Raw genomic sequence first — 19363 nt, 5'->3', positions numbered from 1 at the left:
AGACAGAGTTTCCCTGGGTGTGACACGACCTCACCCCGGGGCTCGTATAGGACGAAATCTCACGTAGGAACGATCGCGCCCGGCGCGTTTTGCCCCCTGCGCGCCGCCGTAGCCGTTGCCATGGCGACGGGCGCAGCGGCCTGAGGCCCGCGGAGGCGCCGGGAGCTGCCGTGGAGGCCTCGGCCGGGGGCCCCGCGCCCTGCCCGGGCATGAGGCGGGGCCGGGGCCGCTCTCCACCGCTTCTGCGGGAAGAAGGTGAGGGGTGGGAGGTGGTGGAGTGCGGGAGGGGTCTACGCGGCTCTCAGCAGAGTGGCTGCTCGGGAAACCGCTGACCCAGCCCTTGCGTCCCGGTGCTTCTCTCTCTGTCTACCCTCATAGTGATTTCATGCTGGTTTTTATATTCAGTGTTTTCTGGAGCTGGGTATAAGGGTACGCCAGGCATACCCACTGTGGGTTTTGTAATAGGTAGCTCAAAGTGATGCACGAGCAAGTTTTCTACAGCCTGATGAGAAAAGGATGACATGACTGGTAATGATTTAGATTACCAATCAGAGATGAGCCAGTTGTACGGTAGCAACTTAAATGGTGAAGGCAGGCAGATACTGTTAATTACTTCAAAGGGTGAAGTTAGGAATTTTTTATTCCAGCCTATGTATTGATAAGGCCATGCTGATGAACATAAATTATATTCTCTGCTGTTCTTACCCACTCCTCCACCAGTTGACCCAAAAAGACATTTCCAGCCCTTCACCAGGGTCTGAATGGCTGTTGGCATACCAGGGTTGGAATTACCCTGCTCACTCTTTCAGCAGTTGCTGTGCTTGCTCTCTTCCAGCCCTGCGAATTGTTCTGGCACTGGAGCCATTATCAAAAATACCACAAGTGAGCCAGAGACCTCCTCCTTTTCTTTCATCGCTCTCCTGTGCACGTTAATCACACTAATTGAAGTTGTTTGTCATGTTAGATGTTAGTTTAAATCCTCTTTAGTTACTAAGGAGTGGTAGGAGTGGTGCAGAGGTACCTTGAGTCAGCTCAGGTCCAGCAGAGCTCCTTTGTGCTGGCTTTGTGATGCTGCCCTTGATCTCCTGCCTGGTTTGCTCTCCCTGCTAGCTCAAGTTTTCTGTGAAGCAGAGCAGCCCAACTCTCTGTTGTTAGAAGCTCTCCTGGCCCTGTGGCAAGTGAAAACCAGCACCTAATAATCCACCATAAAAAAGGAGAAATTGCTTCTGAGCTCCGAGCTGTTTCTCTTCACATGTGTCATCATTTTTGTCTGCCTTGGAGCATCTCTCTAGCACCAGGGCTCAGTCACAGCACTTTTGTTTCACATCATTTATTTTCTATGTTTGATTTCTGTAGATGAATATCTGCAATAAACCCCACAATAAGATAGCTCCAGAGGATTTGGGCGAAGCTGTCCCTGAGGTGAAGGTCCAGCGCGCTCGAAGAAATGGCTGGAGCTGGCCCCTGCACCTGTTCCAGGTCACTGCCTGGCTGCTGTTCCTGTTCTTTGCTCTGGTTGGCTTTGGGATCCTGGTTCCCCTGCTGCCCCGCCACTGGCTGCCCGCGGGTTACATCGTATCCTTGGATGGAGAGGGAGCAGGGCTGCTCCAAACTGTCCCTGGGGCTTTGTTAGCACGCAGCACTTGTTGGGTAGCACAGACAGCATAGGAGAGAAGCACCTGAGCCAGAATGTTTCTCTGAACTGTCACTATCCTCTTGGATATCTCCTGATTATAAAAAAATCAATTGCTTTGAGATCCTCACTTTAGGTCACTGATGTTCTGCTTCATCACTCTCCATTAAGGTTACTGCCTTTGCCTCCAATGCTCTTCTGCTGCCTGCTTGCTTCTGCCTGTGTGTCTCCTTTGCTTTATATTATTCTTCTACAGCTATGCTGCAGGGTTTGAGGGAAGTCAAACAAAAAAGCCCCTCCTGAAACATCCTTGTTGTGAAGGCAGCCCCACCTCTCTGTGCTGGCTGGGTGAGTCATGCAAAGCAGCTTGGCATGCTCGTGGTTGGATCAGGGGTTGTTTGTGGTGGCTCACAGTGGATCTCCTCCCTGGGCACTCTCCTGTGTTCAGGAGAAAATCTGGGAGTGGCACACAAGGTGGTGTGGTGTGAACCTCAGGGGAGAGGTCTCTTATGAGACAGTCAGGAGCAGCAGTTTAGTACACAGCTAACAAAGACAGTGAAGGGTCTAGAGGAGAAGCAGCTGAGGACCCCTGGCTTGTTCAGCCTGCAGCAGCTGGGGAGTGATCCCAGTGCTCCCAGTACTCCCAGTGCCACTGTGCTATCACCTTTGCCCAGGGAAGGAAATTCCTCAAGACCAGACCTTGTTCTAAAGGGATGGGGTGTACACTTACACCATTTGTACATCTGACACAGATGCCTCTAAGTCTTGGATATGTTTGGGATGATTTTGCTTATTATTGTTATAGTTTTCACACCTGCAAGATTTAGACATTAATATAATTAACATCTACTTAGCTTGCTCAAGTCCTTGATATTATCACAGTTCAAACCTTGTGAATTTGCTTACCAAATATCTTAATGCAATCTAAAGTTACTCTTCATTAAACAGATTAATATTTCCTCAAGTTTTACTTCCATTTAATAAAGCACTAACGTCTCTTTTGTGTCAAAGGCAAATCCCTTTCCAATCTGCTTCACCAGCCATCAGATCTCCAGTGAGCTGGACCTCTCAGAAGCCTCCTTTTTTAACTTACTACACTGATCTATTTTCTGTAGGTCTTAGTATGATTAATGATGTGCACATCTGGGTGTATAGAAACAATGAACAAACTCTGGATCCTTTGTAGGAGCCTGCTTTAAAGGTGTGCTCCTCTTCCCTGGGATTCTAAGGAAAAGGAAAGCAAGGTAATCAACTTGATGTGACCTTTTTTTTCTTGAAAGTCTGGTGCAGTGAAAGGGCATGTGCACTCCTTTCCAAGGAGTTTGTATGGACTGAGAAACTTGGACCTATGTCAGCAGCCTGTACTTGTGCTCAGGTTCTGGTAAGTACAGGTAACTTTGGGAGATATTCTGTGCTAGGAAAGGCACTTCTGCAAGGCAGAGTAGTTCATAGTGGGGAGGGATGTTCCTGTAGATTTAGTTGTCTTTTTCCAGGGATATTTATTACAAGGCAAACATCTCTATCAATGGAGCTCAGATTAATGTGCTGCAGTCAGTTATATAGCAATTTCTAATTCTATGCTGCAAATTTTTCATCTGTGTGAGGTTTGTGTATTAAGGATTAAAAGACATGTTAAATCCTTAACTGTGTACTTCAGTGTCCAGGAGTGTGTTTTATCTACCATTTAGTTGTTCATCTTACTGCAGTTTCAATTGATCCTGCGGATGCAAACGTGCGAGAAAAAAACTATCTGGGGCCTCTGGCCACCTTCAACCGTAACCAACACGCCCATGTCATTGAGAACCATCACTGCCATGTCTGTGATGTGGATGTGTAAGTAGCTCTTCTTTCTCCTGCCCTGTCTTCTTCACCATTGCATTTCACCATTAGTCCTTAATGTGAGACTATAAGATTTGAAATTGAGCCCCTGAACTGCTACAGTGCAAGTTAAGCTTCATGCTGTGGCAGGGTTCAGGTGGGTAGGGGCCTTCTGTCAAATGTGCACACAGGGTTCTGTGTTTTATTTCATTGCTCATGTTGTGTGGAGAAGGCTGTAGTGTGCCATGTTCCCTGGGTGTTGGTGTTTCACCTATCAGTGTGTAAATTGTGTGTGTGTGTTTGTCTCTGGCTGGATGCTGGCCAGTTGCAGGAAATGCTTGGAGGGCAGGCATTAACACCAAGCTCTGTAGAATTGCTGAAGGGATTCAAATAAGAATTCAACAATCTCCAAATTAAAAATAATGCAGTGCATTGAAAAGCGAATTTTGGGCTTGTGGTGCAGCAGTGACAGATAAGTTAGGGAGATGAAGTACTCCTGATGCAGAAGGTTTACTCACTGTTACCAGGATCTCTGCTGCTGTAGCCCCCTGTGTCTGAGTCACTGAAAAGTCACAGTAATGAGCTGGTGCTGCCATGCTAATGCCACCCTTTCCTTGGCAGGAGTGCCAAGTCAAAGCACTGTGGAACTTGCAACAAGTGTGTGTGTGGCTTTGATCATCACTGCAAATGGCTCAACAACTGTGTGGGAGAGAGGAATTACTGGTAAGAGCTTGGCATTGTGGCAGAAGCACAACTCTGCATCAATAATGTGGCTTCTTCTCTTTCCAGGGTTCTCCTGTATCTCAAGTCCAGTCTGTACTTAGACTTGCAGAACCACTTTTCTTTTATCCCCTGGCTGAATAGAATCAGTCATGAGAAAACTAGATGGAAAATACAAGCATAATCATTCAAATAACCATGGATAAAATTCCTGAACTTAGAATGTTGTAGCTGAACATCTGTAAATAAAAACAGAGAGCATAGAGTTACTATTTGGTATTAGGAAATGCTTACAGGATGTTAACTGAGTGTCCTTAATGCTTTTGAAAGCTGAAGTAGGAATGGAACCATGATGGTGCTGTTCCAATTTGAAACAACCTGCATCCAGATCACGAGCTTTCCCTGCAAGACTTGCCAGTTGGCAGGAGTCACAGCAGCATATAGGGACCTCTAATCCATGCCAGGTCTGAGATAAGAATAAGGAGACTGTCACTGATGCTTCTTAATTTACTTTCCTGCACTTAAACCCATGGAAAGCAAAATGGTGTTGTTCCTGGATGCTGTGTTACACTGATGGCTGGTGAAGCAGATTGGGAAGGGATTTGCCTTTGACACATACTGCACTTCAGATTTTGTGCAAGGGAGATCTTTGTCTGTCCTAGATATACTCTACTGTTTTGTAACCATGGTTGCACTAAAGGGTCACAGTTTAGTCCCTCAGAGTTACAAATAATAAGTAAAGCAGTTCACCAGTATCTATCAGAACTGTAAGAAAGCGTGACAGTAATTGGAGATAGCTGCCTCTATCTCTGTTTATTAGAGGCTGGGATATTGATTTGTTTGTGTGATGTTATTGAAGGCACTGAGAGCTCTCCCTTTCCTGGCAGGCTCTTTTTGAACAGTGTGCTGTCTGCCATTCTGGGCCTGGGGCTTCTACTGGTCGTCGCTTTCTATGTCTTTGTGGAGTTCTTCGTGGACCCCGCGGTGCTTCGCTCTGACCAGCACTTTGATGGTACTGCAGTGCTCCACATCAGCATCCTGGGGATCTGCCAGCATGTCTTGATGAGGGTTTGGATTCTGTCAGCTTTTCCACTGAGGAGGAATTCCATTCCTTACTGCTTCCATTTTATATTTCTATTGGAGTATCTCTGCTCAGCTAGATGGAATGTCTTTCCTTACAGAGCTAATTGCTCTTCCTAAAAGCCCTGCTACACTGGATTTCTTAGACCTCCAGTGCACAATGGGTCTGCAGCTACTTTTGAGTTAAGAGGATTTCCAGCTCTAAAGTTTATTTAGAGATAATTCATACCTGGGCAATCTACTTATCTCCAACTCTGTTTTACAGCTTTGAGGAACCACATGGACCGCTGGTTTGTGTTTCTTCCTGCATCTCCTGTTGAGACTCGGGCACCTGCCATTTTGGTGACAGCTGGGATTTTCATTCTTCTGAGCCTAGTGACCATGATCCTGCTGGGCCACCTCTTGACCTTTCACATCTATCTCTGTAGGTGTTTTGTTCCTGTCATCTATACCCCCATTTCATTTTTGCTTATCTTCTGCTCATCCTGCATTCACTGGGTGTTCATCCTTGTCACTAATATGCACCCATTGTGTAAAATTGGGATTTAACATTATATTTCTGAATTCCCCCCTGTACCAGGTAGGCTTATCAGTGCTTGTGTAATGTGGGGCCTGTGTTGGGCCTCTGTAGCCATGTTTAAGCTATGTTGTCCTGAAACTGAAAGCACATGGTAGGGTACTGGAGAGGCCAAGTGGGATGAACTGGTCCATCCCAGCTTGGTACCAGTGATGGCAGATTCAGATTAACCCCATATATGGCCTTTGTGAGTCTCCTCACAGTGCTCCCCAGTACTTCTGTTGTGTGAAAGAGCTTGTATTTTTCCCTTACCCCAGAGAAATGTGGATGCACGGAGCTGAATTTCTGATTGGAGCACTGCCATCCAGGTTAAGGAAATTTTTGGAATTTATGGAAATTGTACCATATTGATACAAGAAGATTTGTGGAATCCAGAGGAAGAGGCTTTCAGAAAGGCTTCTCTTTAGATCTGCTGCTTGTTGCTCTGGCAAGAGAGAATATTTATGTTTGTTTATGTAGAAATGGGCATCAAAAACTTTTTTTCAGCCATCGTCTAAAATTAAGCCAATGCTTTTTGGCTGCTGATGAAAGTCATGATAGGGAAAGATCTTACATTTGCAGTAGTTGGTGGTGCCAGAAATAGGAAGGAAGGGATGTGGTGGAAGAGAAGTGAGGACAGAGGTTACAGAGGATCCTTGGATGGATTTTCAGGTTCTCAGTTAACAGACCTGCAGATGCCAACACAAACTAGGTCAGCACAAACCAGCAGGGCTCCAGAAGCAAAACAGTTACACTGCTGAAGTGTGGTGTTTGATAGGGAGTGTTCCCAGCTGGCATGGACAGTGCACCCAGTGAGGACACTGACCATCATTTTCTTCTACAGCCTCTTTGAGCTTGTCTGAAGTTTGGGCATGCTGCAATTTCACTTCCTTGGCAGAATTGACAATTGGCTTTTCTGGGTTAATGGCACTTCCTGGAGATTTGAAAGGTTGATCTAGCACTTTTTAAAGACAAAAAGCATAACAAAGGTCCAGGAAGGTTTCTCCTGAATGGAAAAGGATTATTCTGTTTAATCCTAGTATTTATCCTGTCCTTGTGTGCAGCTTCCACAAGAGGGTGCTCCCTGCCTGAGATAATGACCTGCTTTATCTGACAGACAGAAATCTCTGTGTGTGCCACTAGTTGTGCTCTGGGCTTGGGGGAGATTTTGCTGCTCTTGTCTTAGGGTGATTCTTTTTCCTCATTCAGAATAAATTTTGAGCCAAATTAACTTCTACTTTTGGCCCAGTTTTAAATCTTTATCTTCCATCTTACGTGAAAACAGAATTGTTGCTAATTATAATTAGCAACATTATTACATTAGAATAAAAGTACATTAGAATAAAAGTAGAATAAAAAGAATAAAAAGAAAAAATAGTAGGGAATATAGGAAAGCATATAGGGTTACTCACAGACTGATTATATTTTGCACGTTATGTGCTGCAGTGTTATCTGGCCAAAAATGTAGTATTTCAACTAAATAGCTCTATTAAAATATTTTAAAAGTTACACTGTAAGTATTCAGAAACCACCAAAATCCAAATGAAAAATGGATAATAGGCCTTTGCTTATGAAGTAATGTTCTGTTTTTTAAAGAAAGCAAAGGGTGCCATTCTAGGAGCACTTGCCAGCACCCTGCACTGTTCCTGTTAAGTAATCACTTGGCTGCAGACTCACATTCATCTCTGTGTTCTCTCTTGGCTGAATGGATCCTGATTTTTTATTTGTTCATAAGGTGATTATGATTCCTTCATAAGGTGATTTTTATTTATTCATAAAGTGATTCTCCCTCACTTTTCTGTGAAGGGCATGGTTTTGAGAAGTAAGATATCAGTGATGTAAATGTCTTCAGGCAGTGGGAGGATTTTAGTCCAGCTGATCCTAGGCATCTGCTTTAACTCCTGTAAAAAGGAGGAATAACCATCAGGCTGTGCACTTAAACCTTTCAGCATCCATTTCTGGGTTTATTCTCTAAAAATACTTAAGGTCATTATGGGAAGAACGTCTGCTTTTTGGACTCCTTTGGGTCTCATGAAGAAACCAAGTTGCTCAGAAGTGTCCCATGGAAGCAGATGTGTTTGCATGGGCACCTGGAGAGCTCATGAAGTCAGGGACATGTGAACTCTGGGCACATCTGTTTGGCACGAGGCAAGCTGTGCATTTGATGCTCACTGGTTTGCACATTAAGTGTCTCAATCACTGCAGGGCACTCTGACCTGCTCCATTTCTTCTCTCCATTTAGCACCACCTTCTGCAATACCTTCTGATTGCTCACTGAGCTGTTTGTACAATGCAGATCTTAAACCTCTTAGACAGGAATAATGGATTTGCCCTGAAATGAACTGAACAAATAACTACAGTATAGAAGGCTGTACCATTCTAGGACACTTCAGAGTAGCAGGACTATAAGAAAGCATTGTGATGGTGACAATAAAGGATATAGTAGGATGTACAGAGCACAGCTGCTTTTGGCTTGGATTATGAGTTTCTTCATGTTTATAGTTACTATTTGATGGTATAGTTATCCAGCCTGTTTGTGTAAGTGCAGTCAGGGAGGGGCCTTTCCTGTGCTGACAGGTCTCTTTCTTCCCTTTCAGTGTGGCACAAGCTGACTACGTATGAGTACATCCTGCAGCAGCGTCCCCAGCAGCAGCCAGACAAGGTGGACAAGAAACAGGAGTCCTGTTCCTCCCAAGTGAGACCCAGTCAGGTGCTCATCCTACTTTTCAGCCCATTTCCCAAAACCAGCCTTGTTTGTTTGCTGTGTAAACTTTGCTTCACTTTCTTGTGCTCCATATTTTAAAGGCAGCTGCCAGAGATAAGACTTGATACTTTGATGGAGTTGAGTAGGATGTGAAAGAGTGCAAGGCCTGTAATTCCATGAACACTTTAGGTATAAGCAAGCAGTGCTTTCAAAGGAATCAATCCCACCCACTCTCTTCCTCCACCACTTGTTTTGGGCCCTGCACTATCTCCTCTCTTCTGCCAGCACAGCTGTTCATTAGGACAGGGTGGGGGAACTCATCTGAGTAACAATAAACTTTATTAGAAAAACAGTTGAGCTGGCCCAGCTCCCTCCCAATTGGTTCACCAAGTAGTCACATAAATGCCTGGCTCAGCACAAAGGAAGGTGACTGAAGAGTGGGAAGAATCCTTTCCCTGAAAAGGACAGGACCATCTGTTTGGGTGGCACTGCACGTCTTGGGGCCTTGTGTCATGGCTTCAAATGAGACAGGCTCTAGGGCTGGGGAAACTGAAGCTAATCACTGAGCAGCAGTAATTTCACCATCTTAAAAGGACACCAGTTTTTCAGAAATGACCCATATATCTGCTTTTCTTTGAAATTATTCTGTACAATGGTATGGGTCCTTGTTATTAGCATGATGTTGATCTATATGTCTGTAAAAAGAGTTCTACAAGCTCTTAAATGCTGTTAAGGCTCTGCTGAGGCAAGTATATCAGACTCTGAATTGAGAGGTTCAGTGTAATTTATTTTGATAAATTATTGGGTTAACTCAAACTTTGACTGAACATATTCTTTACTGACTTCAGCAGGGGCTTAAACAGAAATTTCCAAAAATTCTTCCTAATCTAAATTATTCTGTGATTCTCAGTCATGTATAATTTTTCATTTTATGCAGGTAAGTTATCTACTATACAAACAGTTTTGTATTTAATAAGAAATTAATTAAATATAAGCTTCTTCCAAGTATTCTCTGTAGAGATACTGGGATGTCTCTGGATTCATCCATAGTTCTTCCCTATCAAAGCAAAGGGGAAAGTGAGCTCATTCACTTTTCTATAATATGAAGTCCCTAGCTTTTCTTATATATTTTTTACTGTTTTGGAAAAGTTGAACTTTCAGTTTAAACAGAGGTTTCCATAACAACAAAAATATTTGGCACTTTGTTTCACAGAGCTTTGCTTACTATGAAGATTAAAACAATAATAAAGCATTAGCTCTAATAATGTAGTTATTCAATTTTAGTTGATACTGAAAATGTATTTAAACAGGGGTGCACTTTATGTGTGTGTGCACTTTTAGGATGTTGGTATTCTCCTGTCCTGTGTTGTTCTCCTGTCTGCACTGGTTGTTATCTAGATATGTGTGAATATGGTTAATTTGAAGCAGCAAGTCTGGAAGGAGCAGGGTGAAAAGGAGTTTGATGTTTCAGGACTGCAGTTAGGACCTTGGGGAACAAGAAAGACTGGATGATGCCCAGTAACATTGTTAAGAAAAATGTTAACCCACTAGATTTTCCTTGTTTCTTACATAGCAACCAGAGATAAACACAAACAAACAGATTGGAGTAGGAGGACACCAAGTGACTTGCCTTTTGTAAGCTGTGTTGAATACAGCCTTCTTTAGCTTGAACACTGCAACCCTTTGTAATTGATCCAACATGTTGTAAGCATAAAATGGAAATCATCCTCTTCCCACTTTTGTCTGAACTGCTCATTCATTTTAGGGACTAAGAAGAAACATGCATTTCCCCTTTAATGCTTGTTTTTGAGCCTTATTCAAGCTTGGGTGTTGGTTTTGGCTTCAGTTCTCCATGTTGGTCTGTGGTTAAGTCTTCAGCTATGTTCAAGTTAAAGGATTCTTGTTCAGGATAAAGGATTCTTATGTACTTGTAGGATCTACAAAATAAGAGCCCTAATTTTGCACATTTAAGTGGTTCAGGTGTCACAAAAAATGCAGAACAGTTGGGCACATTGAGCCTTTGCTTCTATTACCATACCTAAGGCAGGATGTGCAAGTAACCATTTTTTCTGCAGTCATTTGCAGTCCAAAGAAATATAAACTAAACCAAACCCTGTGCTTTAATGCATAATTGCATTCATGCCAGGGAGCTGGCTTTCATATGAGGCCAGCTGGGATGTGATTCTTCTCACATTCCTAAAGCTTTGAACTTGCTTTGGAAACTGATTCAGGTTGGTGGGGTTTGATTTTAAATACTAAACACAGATTTTACTCAGCTTCCCTTACACTTTCAGAATTGTTGCTTTCTTCCAATGTTGATCTAAGATAAACTTAGTCTTCACTCTCAGCCTCAACACTTGCAACAGACTCACCTTCCTTGGGACAAGAACTCTTTTTTCCTGTTCAGTTCTGCTTCCCCTCCAGGCAGACAGCACTTCAGGGCACTCCTGACACTGAGGTGGTTGATAAGGGCAGCTGCAGTGAGGGCTGAATCCATCCTGGGTTGTAAACCATGGACCTTGGGGTGGTCACAGCTGGCAGTGGGTGAATGTGGCCAGGATTTGTTTTGCACAGGGACAGAACTTGGGCAGTGTGTCAGCCCAGCAGTCTGCTTCCAGCAGGAGCAGCAGCTGAATTCTGACAGCCCAGCTGCAAAGGCTGCCTTGTCTTGATGCTGCAGAGGAAGGATTCTGATTCTCCTGCTAAATGCCTGGGAGCAGAGGGAGGCTTGGGCTCTGTGCTGTGGCTGTAGCTTGTGTCACACTCTGAGGGAATGTATTTTCTACTGATTGAGTCTCATTTGTTTTCGTAGTCAGCTCTAATGCTTTACTTTAATTTATGTGGCTGGTTTGGGTCTACATTATTTATAGAAGGCTGAAATGAACAAAATGGATTTAAAAAGGCTCTTTCATTCCCTGCTTGGAAAGAAATTGTCCATGTTATTCTCAAGATGAATCATTTATTAAGCTCCCTTGAAATGCCAGTCCTGCAGTCCTGTTTGTGTGCTGTGGACATTGAGTCCTGATTGTTTTCAGTTGTTCTGTGCAGGGGGATGTCTCCTGCTGCAGCTCATTTCAGCCATGAGCTGCTTCCCTCTGAAAAGACCTGCATGTCCTCCTTGTACACTCACAGTGACACGAGACTGTGTCTGGTCTCCTTCCCTTGTGACTCAGGTGCATGAGGCCTGAATGTAAATCTTGATTGTAAATGTCCCAAGGAGCTTGAGGAGACATTGTGCACACTTTGTTGGTGATGAGTGATGATGTGACTTGAGTTACAAGTTCCAATTGCAATACATGTAGTAAATTTCTGCAGATTATTAATCTTGCATTTGGATAAATTTTTAAGTCAGAAAAACATGGTTTTAATTTATAAACAAATTCCCTTTAGATTTTATGTTACCACCTACAAAATAGCTGAATTTTTTTTTCTCCTTTTATTTGTGTTTTTATTCCTAACATCTGAAATTATTTTTTGGCTGTCGCTGAATGTGCAGCTCCATGGGTTCTTTTCCAGTTCAAAGACTGTTGCTCTGTATTTAAAGTTTAAACTGCTTCTCCCACATGCTTCGCTGTCCATCTTTACCTCTAGCAATATTGATTTTTTGTGCCATTTTAGCACCCTGTAATTCAATCTTGCAAAGATCTTCCGCAGCTCTTTGCGGCTGGCTTTCATTTTTAATGCCTGACATCAGGGAGTGTCATCACCAGGCTTCTCACTGCTCTGCTCTTTTGTTGATTGTTTATGAATTTGTTCAAGTGCAGAGGCCCTGGATCTCTCAGGAGCTCATTTGTGCCGTGTCCAACTTTGACTTCATTTTCTCAAATTTGCTGATCAGGCTCTTCAGAAAAAAAGATGTTCATGAGCTTGTTTTAGCTATTTTTGAAGCTAATGCCTATCACAGTTTAAATCTTAACCTAAAAGTTACTTTAAAATATCTTTATAGTCACTGCACAGTGAAACACTTATGAAGTAGTTGTCTTGATGATTATTTAAGTTTAAAAGCAGCTGTTAAGTGGTGTCCAGGTCCTTCTGAGCATGGTTTATCTTTTTTTTTGATAACAGGGCTTCATACTCTTCATCCCTTGGTACTCTGACCATCCTAACTGGGTGCTTTTGAAGGAGAACTGGGGTCCTTTCCTGTAATGCAGCACTTGCATTTAGGAGACTTATGATGTTTTTGAAAATATGCAGTTTTCAAATTCAGCTGTCATTACTCTGAGCTCATCCATACCTGAGGCAAATAAACAATACATCACACTCATTTTTAAAAATCAGGTCTTAACCACGCAGGGTCACACAAGAAATAGAAAAACACTTTATGTTTTTCCTGTATATTTAATGCTTCCATTCTCCTCACCTCCATTTTGCATTTAAAAGACATTTTTTAAAAGACACATTCACTGCAGAGCTCCTCAGATTGGACTGTGTAACTAATGGAAGCTTTAAGTGGTATTTTGAATGTGCTCCCAAGAAATGACTAAGCTGATCTCTGTAAGTGTGATTTGGTTTTGAGTCATATGAAATACTGACTGGACTAAACAAATTAATCAAGGACTTCTAATTGTGCCAGTCTTTGGTTTTTCATCTTCTTAAGCTTCAGTTTCCTGCTATGCTACCAATAGGCACAAAAGATATCTGGCATAAGGAGAAAGAGTACATCTGTAATGAAAATCCCTCTTCTCCCCTCTGTATTAGTCTGAAGATGTTGTTTGTTTTGTTTTATCCAGGAAGCAGAGTTATTGTCAGGTAATCCTGGCTATACAGACCCTGGAATTCGAGTAGAGGAATTCTCAGCAGTAACTGCAGGAAAAAGGTGAGAAAAGTCAAGGAAAAGATTCTCCCAGCATCATTTGTGGTGAATGGGAAGTTGCTATCAAGATCACTAATGGGCCCTGAGACAAAAGTACTTAGAAGGATAGGGAGCACCAGTGTTTTGAGCAAGGCATGGTGAAATCTTTGAGTTTCAGGAGGGTAGATACCTGCAGGAATACTTGCCTTCCCTCTCCTGGGAAAATATCTTTCCTAGACTATTCTGTTTAGGCTGTTTTATATTAAATATTTTATAGCAAACTGCTTTCTATTAAATTACTTTAAGGCTGGCTGATTTGTCCTGTAACTCCTCTATTGAGCTCATTATAATTACATGAATTCGGGTTGTGAAGAAATACATCACAACAGTTACAAATTTATAACACAGGCAAGCACTCATGGGAAAACAGAATCCTTGACTCTTAATTAGTCTTTTCCTGTTAACTTGTGTCCCTGGGGATTTCCTTCTTATTTTGCACAATTATGCAGAAGTTCCCCTGCAGTTTTGCTGGGAATGCTGTGTAAGGCAGAGGAGGCTGTGATCAGCCTGATCTGTGTGTGCAGGCAAAGAGGGCATCAGACTTAAGTCCTGCCTTAGGGAATCACCTTGTGTGTCTGCTGTGTTTTTAGCTTTCCAAAGCTCTATGTCCATAACCAAGAGGGTGACCCCAAGCAGAGCTCATCCCCTGAGTCCCCATCTCTTCAGTCCGTGGCCCCTTCTCAGGTAAGGAGGATTTGCCCCACACCCAAGGTGCTGCTCACAACCCACCCAGGTGCTCAGGCATGCTCACTCTAGAGCAGGCTGTGCTTACCCTGCTCACACAGGCTCTGCCCCCCTCAGTGAGTGTGGCTGTGCCCTGCAGTCACCAAATTCAGGTGATGTTCTCCTGTCCCTGCTCACAGGCACAATCAGAGCTGTCCTCCAGTCCCCTCATAAGCTCACAGCTGTAACACAGCTGTAATCCAGTGCCTTGCTGCCCCAGTGCAGTTCAGTGACTCTGACTGTGCTGCTTTGTTGTAAGAAGCTCTGTGTGTTTCTGTGGAGCAAAACCCAACAGTTTAAATGTTCAAATAAAGCAGTTTCCCAGTGAAACATGGTGTGTGTGGATATGGAGCTGGAGTGTGTGGAACAGCTCTCCAAATTCTCAGACTGGGCTCCTGATATTCAGGTATCTGCATCCAGATGCTCTCTCCTCTTGCTCAGATGGCAGGTGGTAGTGCCTTTCCTCTTTCTTCCAAGCTTATTAATCAGTCTTGCCATCTAGATGGTAAGAAAAAATTGTTTTCATCTATACTGTATTTAGGACAAGGACTGTCCCTTTCTTGGGACATTCTGTGCTGTGTGACTTTTGGTTCCCTCTTCTAGTTTGGCTTTACAAATGCAAGTGGCCAGTGTCTCATACAACCCCCAGCTCTATGAGACAGCAGCTTCAAGCTACCTACACAGAGAGAGAGTCACTGTATGCAGATAGTGTGGGGGTGTGTTCATTAAATCCCTGTTCTCTGTTACTGCTTTGTAGTATCTCAGTCTTTATTGGTAAAATATTCTTGGACTTTGGTTATGCCTAGTGCTTGTTATTCAAAGTAGGAAGAATTAAAAAGAGGTAACAAAAAATATATCTCATTACTTTGGGCTGGTGAGTGACTTCCCTTCTCTTGGGCTACTTGCTTTCACAGCAGCAGAAGAAAAGAAGAAAGAAAATGCAGAAAGTTTCTTCCTCTGCAATGGACAGTGGATCTAAAGCACATGCTACACCTCAGCTCTCCCTCCCAGATCACCCATCAGGTGAGAGTGCACCAGTCAGCTCTTCTACTGAATCTTGCATAAATATATGTATGATTTGCTTTAACACTAGTGCATCAGCCAGAGCAGAGTTCCTGGGCTTGTTGATGTCTTTGTGGGGCTGAGAGATCTCTCTCTCCTTAGAATTTCTTCTCCCTTTATTTCCATCTTCAGAGCTCCCAGCCACGGCTGCTGCCACCTCACCTTCCCACAGGCTTCAGCTCTTAGTGCCAGCTTTTCCTCTGAGAGCTGCTGTGTCCCCCAGCAGCATGGGCCTCATCCAGGCAGCAGCACCCCCAGCTCACTATCACTCACAGTCTGCTGAGTCCATGGATGAGATTCCTGTGGCTCAGACTTGCCTTGGGAGCCCAGTTCTTCAAGGGCCTCCTAAGAATAACTCAGGCAACTCTCAACATTGTCCCTTGTCCACAGACAATCCCAGAGGAGTCAGGAAGAAGAATCTGTATTCTGAGCACAAGGTCAAAAGGAGAAGCTGCCAGCAGGACAGACACGTGGAACGAGACCTGGAGCTTTTTTCTAAGATTCCTGCTGTGTTTGTAAGTAAGAGCAGTGGAGAACCTCTTGTCCCTCAGCCCCAGCCCAGTGAGAGCACATCAGAGCCTGACCACAGAAAATGCACCAGCAAGCAGCACGTGGGCACACAGGATCCATGCTCAAAGGACATAAGGACAAGCACCACAGCGGCCTAGGGACCATCCTTCCAAAGCCACGGCCTTTGGGAGCAGCATTAGTGCTGGGTGGAGCCCTGCAGGACTCACCCCTCACTGTGCATGTGCTGTCAGGCTGCAGTGGGACATTTCTCATCCTCAGCCAAAGGCAGGAGGCAGCAAGGTGGCAAACCTGAGGTAGCTCATGAGAGCTCAACTTTGCCTGGGAAAGGGCCAACCCCTCTTGGCCCTCTGCATGCTGGTACTGCAGTAAGTTCCCAGCAGAGTGTAAGGGGAAGAACAAGGCTGCACCTCTGCCATTCCCTGCTCCCTGAAAGCTGTATTTCCATCTGCCTACTCCCTGTCATTGGATCATGCTCAGGAGCTTCAGCAGGTGGTCAGGGAGTAACCTCAGGATTGTCCCATCCCTTATACCGCTTTCCACTGTGCACCCTCAAGCCAAGCCCACCACCAGCATCTTCTCTGGAAGGCAGCATAGCTTGACCTGCTCCCCCTTCCCAGCAGCCCGGGGTGCCCCACCCTGCAGCATTCTCATCAGAAGTTTTGGGATACAGCAGGGCCTGAAACCTTTGTAATTCCTGGCCTGCCAGATCTGTATTAGCCCACAGCTAATCCTGGTGTGTGTGTGATGCAGAAAGATCCCGCAGCAGACAGTGGGGCACATGGGCAGTGCCTTGAGCCACAGCAGCCTGTGCTGGGGTTGAGCTGCAGAGAGCTGTCTGGGCTGCCATCCTGCTCTCCCTGCCCTCGTGGCTTCCCCAGGCAGCATGCCCTGTTCCAGATTCCTGGCTGAGTGCTGAGGCTGGGCCTTCAGCAAGCCCAGTCTGCCCAGTCTGCCTAGCAGCCAGCTGATCTCAGCAGCCACCAGCATGGCCATGTCTGACAGGATTTGGCACAGCCCTGAGCAGCAGCACTGGCATGGCTGGATGCACATTTCCAGGCACATCCCAGCACAGCACACTGCTGGTGCTGTGAGCAAACAGGTGCACCAGCAAAGAAAAGGAAGCCAGGGGAGTCTTCATCACCCCTCAAAATGTTTTGATGCATGGAAGGCACAACTGACCTTTCTGCAGCCTATGGTGGGTGCAGGTTAAGGAAGGACAGGACAAAGCATGGTGCTGTGAGAGCCAAGGTAAGCTGTTCTCCCTCTGTCTATCTCAGTCTGCAAGCATTCCTTGGAACTGGGTCAGAGCAGGACAGGGATCTGGGGCCAAAGGCTCTTTGGGCACAGTCAGCATGGGACAGACAGGCTGGACTCACAGCCTTGATGGGAGAGTCTAGCCTGAGAGAAAGACCTGGGAGTGTTTTAAAGGGCTGCCTTACCACTCTTCTCTTGTGTGATTTTTGTCTCCTGGAAGAACTGGGATGAGGAGCTTTGACTCTTCATCAATTTACACCATCTGTTGATCAGAAAAAGTCAAGTCTCATGTAGCTGTTGAAGTCATTTTGTCTCAGTTTGCAGGAAGGGCTGGCCTGTGGTCACACTCCTTGCAGCTTCCCTGCCTGCTGTGGCCAGTGGTGCCCTCTGGCAGTGTGACCCTTGGGGAAGCAGGTGAGTGTGGACCAGCAGACATGGTACTGGGTGTCTGCAGAGACCAGGGCATTGCTCACCTATGGCTCCAGTTAGACAAAACCCTTCCTGTTGTTTCTCCTCATGTCTGCTGTCATCCAAGGAAACTGTGTCCTGCAGCAATGCTGGGCTCATGGTTTTCCAAGGCCAGCTGCCCCTCCACCAGAAAGCATTGGTAATTCCTCTTCAGCAGGTGCCCCTGAGCAGACCTTGTGTGTTTTCTTACTCTGTCCATGCAGAATCTGTCCCAAAATCATGTATGGAGCTCTTTGGTAGCTCTGGCCACAATAAAATTTTCTATATTCTTTGCTAAATAGTTTCCTCCTTTCTTTTGCAGCAATTGCTGGCTCTGTCCTGTTGATGATCCCCAGGCTGTTTGGGTTCACTTCTCCCTGAACCTCTGCAGTCCCAGAAGGGCTCAGCACTGTAATTGATGTGGGGGTGACAGCAGTCCCTTCTCCACAGGGCATTTTGTGTGTTAGATGGGAGTGTATTCCCTGAGGGGTAGCGACCAGAACATCATCTCCCTGAGCTGTGTACCCCAGCCTGGTCTTTGTGCTGGAGCACCAGAGGAAGGAGCCCAGCCAGCTCTGCCTTGTGCTGCAGAAAGGCTGCTGTGCTCTTTGGGCTGAGGGGAGCTGGGTTTCCTGGGCTGTCAGATGTCCAGGCACATCCTTCTGCTGCCTTCAGCTGCAACGTTTGCTCCACTCTGCTGAATAACTCAAGACTGCCAAACATGCAAGGCTGTGTCCGTGCCTTGGAGCAGCTGGGTGCTGAGCCAAGAGCCAGGCTCCAGCAGGATGGGCTCCCAGCACTGCCAGGGTTGGGCTCTGATCTCCTAAGCCTCAAGAGCAGCAGGAGGATTGTCTGTGCCACATGGTGACTGAAATTAGCTGGAGTTTATGTTTTTGCCACAACCACATCCAAAGAGCGCTGTTGAAGATGCACAGTGAGCACCCAAGAGTGAAAATGGTGAGGCTGAGACAGTTCTGGCTCCTGGACTCTCCTTCCCAACCTTGCTTTTGTCCTCTTGGGCCTTTGATGTTGATACCCTGCAGGTTCAAGTGCCAATGGCATTTCTGCTGCTCTGCATGAGGAATGTCCATAGCAGACCTGTGGCAGCAAGCAGAAGGAACAAGTCACATTGGGGTGCTGCTGCAGGGTCCAGCATGGGCAGGGCAGTCGTGGGCTCAGCACCAGAGGGTTGCAATGACCACAGGCTGCAGCCCAAGGCCATAGGAAAGCTGGGTTAAGGTCCTGACAGCAGAAGTCCTGATGCTTCAGCTCCCCGTCACGGCAGACAAACTGAGGTCGGACATCCTCAAGCACTTTCTCCAGCATAAATAAATAAAAGGTTTTTGCCAGGGTGTGAACTCTCCCACCAGCTGGAGGCAGTGCCCTGGACCAGCTGTTTCCACCACAAGACATTGTGGCTTTCTATTAGGAAGAAGCAATGATTTGCAGCATGACAGCATTCCATAATCCTCTGAAATCATGTCATGGTCCCTGGCCACTGTCTGGCAGCTGTGCCAGGCCCCGCAGTGCCTGCTCCAAGCCTCCACCTTGGCACGGGATGCACGTCGTGGTTCTTTTCATCTTTGAGCCTGGCTCAAGTTTCTTTGTTTCCTCTTTGAAGTCAAGGGGACCTTCCTTTGGGAAATGATTTTGTAGGACTCTGTTCCTGCACTGCTTTTGACACGTGCTGAGAGCATCTCAATGAGCTGCCTTGAGCTGCAGGGTGGGCAAAAGGAAATTCCTGCCGGGGGATGGAGCTTTCCCCCTCTCCTGTGCCCGGAGCCGTGCATGGCACGCCCGCAGCTGGTGCTCGGTGGCACACCCGGCACGGCACGGCACGGCCCGGTCCCCATCGCGCTCAGCAGCCGCAGCTAAGCCCCGCTAATGCCTTGTGGACACGCTGTTGCTGGGGTGACCGTGTACATATTGCACAACCTCCGAAACACTTCCCTCTGTTTTGTAGCAACTCGCGCTAGAGAAGCG

At 45.6% G+C, this 19363-nt stretch overlaps 1 protein-coding gene across 4 annotated transcripts; it reads left to right on the top strand.

The window, feature by feature from the left end:
• Positions 1 to 154: 154 nt before the first annotated feature.
• ZDHHC1 (zinc finger DHHC-type containing 1) lies at positions 155 to 17665 on the top strand. 4 transcript variants are annotated; one of them, XM_058034327.1, is made up of 11 exons: positions 155 to 255; positions 1357 to 1575; positions 3291 to 3466; positions 4073 to 4174; positions 5059 to 5183; positions 5517 to 5675; positions 8405 to 8502; positions 13242 to 13327; positions 13954 to 14047; positions 15001 to 15109; positions 15539 to 17665. In XM_058034327.1, exons 2-11 carry the CDS (start codon positions 1357 to 1359, stop codon positions 15814 to 15816), a joined length of 1446 nt encoding a protein of 481 aa, XP_057890310.1. In that variant the 5' UTR covers positions 155 to 255; the 3' UTR covers positions 15817 to 17665. The 4 variants fall into 4 exon arrangements, with proteins under 4 accessions (XP_057890310.1, XP_057890309.1, XP_057890308.1 ...); XM_058034326.1 differs by having other exon boundaries at positions 8405 to 8517; positions 15004 to 15109; XM_058034325.1 differs by having other exon boundaries at positions 8405 to 8517.
• Positions 17666 to 19363: the final 1698 nt, after the last annotated feature.

The sequence above is a fragment of the Melospiza georgiana genome, chromosome 14, assembly GCF_028018845.1.
Source record: "Melospiza georgiana isolate bMelGeo1 chromosome 14, bMelGeo1.pri, whole genome shotgun sequence".
NCBI classification, from domain to species: domain Eukaryota; kingdom Metazoa; phylum Chordata; class Aves; order Passeriformes; family Passerellidae; genus Melospiza; species Melospiza georgiana.
The sequence above is the reverse complement of the archived record's forward strand: the minus strand, read 5'-3'. Positions and strand labels throughout refer to the sequence as shown.

What these genes read in the sequence shown, in the direction of transcription:
- ZDHHC1 (XM_058034325.1), top strand. Translation starts at nt 1,357, where the DNA reads ATGAATATCTGCAATAAACCCCACAATAAGATAGCTCCAGAGGATTTG. An exon ending in GACCTTTCACATCTATCTCT is followed by an intron (nt 5,676 to 8,404) that starts GTAGGTGTTTTG and finishes CTTCCCTTTCAG; the next exon opens with TGTGGCACAAGCTGACTACG. An exon ending in CCTCCCAGATCACCCATCAG is followed by an intron (nt 15,110 to 15,538) that starts GTGAGAGTGCAC and finishes CCTTGTCCACAG; the next exon opens with ACAATCCCAGAGGAGTCAGG.